Source organism: Hippoglossus hippoglossus, chromosome 18 (genome assembly GCF_009819705.1).
Source record: "Hippoglossus hippoglossus isolate fHipHip1 chromosome 18, fHipHip1.pri, whole genome shotgun sequence".
In the NCBI taxonomy this organism is placed as follows: domain Eukaryota; kingdom Metazoa; phylum Chordata; class Actinopteri; order Pleuronectiformes; family Pleuronectidae; genus Hippoglossus; species Hippoglossus hippoglossus.
In genome coordinates, this window is record NC_047168.1 from 11164457 (window position 1) to 11170456 (window position 6000).

A 6000-nucleotide genomic window follows, 5' to 3' on the forward strand; every position below is an offset into this window, starting at 1 on the left:
GACCCCATCGTATTTTTCACTGTAATGGAACTGATCACATTCTAACAAATACAAATTATCTAGCTCTGCTTCCGCGGCTGAAAAATATTACCGCCACAGTTTTATTTTAATGATCCTCCATTATTATAATTTACGACACATGCCCAACCCGCAGGAGCTCTTGTTGGTCAAACAAAGAGGAAACGTCTCGAGGAGCCAAACCCCTATATTTCACGTTCCCCAATTACAATTCCTCATAATTTTCCCCATGTCGGAAATTTCAAGTCCGGCGAAGCGTGAAAAATGAGTCCGGCGAGCGTCTGTCTGCACCGCTCGGCCCTTCAGGGGGGAGAAAAAGTGGATAAGAGAGAAGAAGAGGGAGATGAAGCACGAGAGGGGAAAGAGGAGGAGGGGGGGGACAGAAGGAAATAAATGATACAGCCTGGTATCATAGATATGCCGTTGAGTGGGCTGTGGGAGAAGTCATACGGCGAATAAAGGAATAAAGACAGAGTGCTGAGGAGAGCGGAGAGTCATGGCGGGAGGGTCAGGAGAGGCAGCGCTCCAGTATCTCATTAGGCAGAGGTCTGTCTGTCTGCGGGGTCGGGATCGGCTGCCTTAACTCACAGGAGTGGTGCTCCAGGCTGCGGGCTCTCCGCCTCTGCCCCCTCTCTGGCTTTGTTCTTCCCCCACTTCTCAGCTCCCGTTCAACCACGGCTGCAAAGGATTTTCGGGCCAAGGTGTATCCTCCCGGGAGGCGGTCTTTCCACCGTGTTGTGCCTCTGTGCAGGTTAATTCATGCAAACAGGCACATATGTGCACTTATTAGTGTGGAAATATCTTGTACTTATGTGGGAAGGGGGTCGTTCTGCTTATTTCGCAGCATCACACAATTAACAGTGTTCATTGCGGACTCAATTATGCTCCAGCAATTATCCCACTTGCAAAAGTAAGTTTGAGAGATTCTGTTTCTTTTGCAACTCTCCCAAGAAACTGTCCTTTAAACCTTTATAGGTTAAAGGCACTCGCTCAGTGTATTGTACAGTTGAGCCCAGAGCATGCACGTGCGTCAACATGTGGGCTGAAACTGCAACGGATAACTTAATTAATTCAGCTATTTAGAACCCAGCATTTCTTATATATTTCTGTTCCTCTGCATTTTAATGAAAAAGGTTTTGACCTGCTGCTTTCTTTAACATTACTTTCTAAGTGTGTTTAATACTTCTAAGTTGTTCCACGTGTACTTGTTTATATGTGCACGTGTTTCATCAGTTTGCAGGAGCAATAAAACAATAAGAGTTCAGATCTGACCCACGTCCTTCTTGTTTCAACAGCTGGGGCTTCACGGTCTACTCTGACAAACAACAATGGTGAGTGCCACGCAGCAGGGCTCCAGTTCAACCACTGATGAGTGTGACCTCTGCACTTTCCACTTCAAAATATCTCTAATAACAGAAGTGGAAAAAAAAGTTGAAGTGAAAGCACTTTGTGATCTAAGTGGGTTATTAATGGGGACGAAAGTGCAGTTTAATAATGGGACGTGTGGCCTCATGCTGGGCCGCTGCTGGTCGACAGTCAGGAACTAAATCATGGTCGACTTTTTATGTTTTTTCATCGGTAGCTGCCGTGTAAAACTAACTTTACTTAAAGGGCGCCCTATAGGTTTGCTAATGAAAGGCTAGCAAGCTACACTCGTACATTTTGTATTTGAGGCCATTTAAATACACTTTAAAGACACTTCACTTCCTCCCACTATTCAATAATTAAACCAAAAGATCACGTTCACTTTCCACTTCACGACATTTATCTTTGATTACAGTCTTTGTAATTTAGATGAAAGAAAAATTGTATAACTGTGAAATTAATATTGTTTTGCATAAAAAACACTATTATATACATATATAAGCACAGTACAGAAAATGACCACATTAGCAGACACCAGAAATAGCTGTAAATCAAAGAGAATACTGTACCATCCTGAATCGGTGACAGGTATTATTTAAGCCATCATCCTAGATTGTTACATGTGGCACTAATCACCGCGGTTAAAGGCGCAGTTCACCCCTGCAGATTCACGCAATCACGGCTAATGGCGGCCGGCCCTCCCATCGCCAAGCGATCAATGAACTGTCCCCCTCAGAAAGAAACGGCGTCCGGTCACCTGTTGAAAATGAATGTGAGGGATAATAAGGTGGAAATCAGCGGCTGATGTGAGTGAGCTCTGTTCCCTCCTCAGGCATTTGTGCTGCGAGAGGCGGGAGGCGCAGGTCGGCTGGGTGACGGACATAATCAGGATGAAGGTAAGATGATGCCAAACTGAGACGTTCGAGTGAGAGCGAGGAAGTCACTCGTGCGAAAGCCTGATGAAGTCATTTAATGAGTCGAAGCTGAAGCTCGCAGTGACTTTGGGAGCGCAGGGAAACCGGTGCATCTTCTTCCTCTAACCCTGTAACTGTTGCAAACCCCAAAAATATCAGCGAGTTTGATAAACCCTTTGCAGAAACATCCCTTTTTTCCTTATCCATGTGGAAAATACGCTTGATTACAGTCGGAATAAATCATCTTTTTACAATCCATATCTCGGGGAAGGAGAGGGAAAGATACGATAAATCATATTTCTCCCCCCAATCATCCGTTTCCACAGTGCTGTTAGGCAGATGAAATACATAAACAGGAGGAGAAGTGTAAAGTTTTCGAGGTCACTCGGCAATAACATAAATCATTTTATGTGGAAAAGCTGTGAGAATAAGGTCAAGGCGACTGGAACAATCACATTGTGGTACTTAGCCCCCGGGCACAGCCGAGTGTTGTCACTGTCAGTCGCTGACACAGCACATATGACATAAATAATGCAAGACAAAGCAAACACAGTGGGGAGCAGCGACGGATGTGTCATGTTTCTGTATTGTTTTTCAATCTCGCGCTCATTGCTGCTGTATTTTTGCGGGAAAGCCGTCTCGTCTCCTCATTAGACCGAACGCTGGCGTCCGCTCTCGGCTCTGTTTGTGCGTAAACGACTTAAAGTCGAACGTCACGCTCGCTCAATCTCAAAGTAACAGATCAAACAAAAGATTCCAAAGCTTCTGAAATGTTCGCTCAGCACATTTCATCAGTATTAGCCCGTCGCTCGGCTTCCTTTATGGGAAACCATCTGCAGCGCGGAGTTGTTTATCACAGGTGCTTACTGTAAAAGCCTTTTAGTGCCTTCATTTGGGTTAGCGAGGAAAAAAAGGGCACCATTGTCAGGGAGAGATTGATTTTAAGGGGGAAGCCAATTTTTGCCTGTTGTTTCCAAGTGTTACGAGGTGTTTATTTCAGCCGGCTCGGTGACTTTTCCCTGCTCTTCGGATCAAGAAAATCTATAGCAGACCGGAGCCGGCTAATAACATTAGGATTCTCCTCCCAAATCCGCTAAATATCAGGATTGTCAGCTTCCAACACGGGGGATTGTGGAAGGACACGGGGGCTTGTGGGAAGGGCAGATGAGAAAGTCGGCCGAGAGCACTTCAGTGTTCTTGATTTCCTCTCTCTTACCTGTTAGAGAGCATCCTGCTCCCACAGTTTCCATAGCAACCGGCGATGGAGGGGCCTCATTTTGAAGCAAGGTGGTTTGGGTGCTGGTGTTGGAGGGTTCGGGGGGGGGGGCAAAGGTGCAAGGACGGGTTGTGGCAGTGATGAAATAAGGATTTGTTAAAAAGAGACGGTTCTGTAGGTCGTGGGGGGTCACGGTGATATGAAAGGAGACATTGTTATAGAGAAAGTTTAGCCAGAGATCAGAACTCAGGCGATGGAATAGAAAGTCATTACTCTGCCACTTTTCCTTGTTTACAAAGATACTTGTGTTAGTCTGGCCAGAAACAGTAGTTTATACGAGACGTGCGCTTCCTGTTTCCTCTTTAAATACGAGTCGGCGTTATTATCGGTTGTTAATGATCAAGAAAAACTAATAAAATATAGACGACACAAAAAGAATAACTTCTGTATGTATCATATTCCCCAAATCCACTATTACTATTACTCCTAACTCCCAAAAAGTTTTTTTAAGTAGCCTGTTGCTCATTCCTGTTGTCGGCTGTGTGTCTCCAGTACAGTTCTGACCTCTGTTCAAAGACCGTTAACACAAGAGACGCTGCAGATCACAAATCCTCCAGAGGGGGAGCTGTGGCTGAGGGACGCAAGATTTCACCTTACAACCTCAATTCCAGCAAACAGGTGAGAATGTGATTTGTTTTTGTTTTATTTGCGACAGTTTGGCTAAAATGTGAGGATTATATATGGAAGGTTTCCAAGTTTGCCATCCTAATGATTGCATAATGCATCCAAGTTGCTTCTGGCTGTGTTTCTGTTTCAAAAGATTTACTCAGAACTCAAAAATCCACAATGATTCACTTGTTACCTTCATTAAACGTGTTAAAATTGGCCCCTGGGCTCCGTAGTTGACTTTGAATTCCCTCTGCTTCACTTCAGCAGTGCGACAGGAGGCCGTCTCTTGCTGGAGGCAACCAGGGCAACACAGAGGAGGCCGGTCCTCACAAGAGCACCACAGCCAACTGTCCAAAGCCTAATACCCTCCTCAAGCCCCCAGACGCACTGCCCACCAGACCCTCTGTGAACGCCGGACAACCTCCGAGGCTTCCTTCTCCGTCCCAGGCCAGGCACCCGCAGCCCCTGGCTCTGCCTTTACCCCCCAAGAGCATCTGTAAGCCCGGTAAAAGACCATCTCTGGGCGGGGAGGGTATGATGCCGTTGAATCTGCTGAGTGAGCTGAACTTGGTGCTGAACAAGACGGGCCGCACTGCCAAGAGCAGTGAGAGGCAGGAGGAGAAGTAAGCAGGAGATAGAAAAGTACTTTTATGATCAGTTGAGGAAACATTACGGGCCCGAGAGCAGAAAGAGAAAAGTGTTAGAGACTGACAAATGCAGATGGAGACGAGGTGAGTTGCTTTTATCAGGGGTGTGTGTGTGGGGGGGGGGGATCATAGCCTGAAGACGGCTTTGGAGCTCAGATATATATATATATAAAGCAGCACTGATGCACGAGGGGATGTGAGAGAAACCAGGTGCAGGAGACGTTGCAGGTCACGCAGACCTCAGCTGGACACGGCGCTGACCCAAGCACTACAACGCGTGATTTATTTACCACTCTTCTAAAGTCTGAGATAAATACGTCCTGCTGTCAGAGCTCAGACGTTTCCACAAAATACTCAACACGCTTGCTCCGTTCTTGTACTTTTCCGGTTACTATTTAAAACAAAAAGCTATTTTATCCTCTTATTTGACTCTTAAGGGAAATCATGTACCTTTATTTTCTTATTAGCACTTATGCTGCAAAAGCTATTTAATGGAGTTGCACATGTTAAATATATATATCTGTTGTATTTTTTATTTTTAATCCTAGTATTGCGGTCCAACATTCTCACACACAATTAAAACGTGTGGAAGAGTGCAGTGATAATCTAATTCAAAAGAGAGGAGCTAGTTTCAGAGCCCACTGGCCGTTAACAGTATTTTCCGACATGACGTGGTGGGCAACTTCCTGTGTAATTATTTATTTGTAATATGTTGTTATATCTGGAGCCGTTATAGTACCGTATAGCTATTAGCAGTATTTTTTTTTAACACAAGACATATCAAAGTAATTGTTATGTACAGTATGAATGTTAATAAACATGAAAAATGCTTAAACATGCAGTTTTTTACTCGACTCTGTAATACTTAATTATAGATTAGTGGCCTTTTAGATTTGTTGTAATTTCCTGTACATTACATTGTAATCTTTATACTTTTTATAGCGACTACACAGCCACATCCCTCAGATAGTTAGTTTGGTAGAAATGAAATACTACTTTGAGTAAAACCATTAGGATAATATGTAAATGATTAATTCCTTGTATAAAAAGTGATAAACATCAGTGTTGTTGTTTAATGATAATCTCACCATCATCCCTTTCAGATTTATTATGCATCATTAAGATAGATTTTTTTTTCAATGTAAAATTGCTCTCTATATGTTTTATTTCT

The 6000-nt window shown here is 44.0% G+C and overlaps 1 protein-coding gene across 3 annotated transcripts in view; it reads left to right on the plus strand.

Annotated features, from left to right (window-relative positions):
• The window catches only part of zmp:0000000660 (arf-GAP with Rho-GAP domain, ANK repeat and PH domain-containing protein 2), a 105553-nt gene extending 100323 nt beyond the window's left edge, over positions 1-5230 (plus strand). For 2 of the 3 annotated variants that reach the window (XM_034569152.1, XM_034569153.1), the window contains 4 exons: positions 1314-1349; positions 2216-2279; positions 4066-4191; positions 4447-5230. In XM_034569152.1, coding sequence (XP_034425043.1) covers positions 1314-1349; positions 2216-2279; positions 4066-4191; positions 4447-4809 — 589 coding nt within the window. In that variant the 3' untranslated portion in view covers positions 4810-5230. The remainder of the gene's footprint in view (positions 1-1313; positions 1350-2215; positions 2280-4065; positions 4192-4446) is intronic. The other variant, XM_034569154.1, reaches the window with a different exon arrangement.
• Positions 5231-6000: the final 770 nt, after the last annotated feature.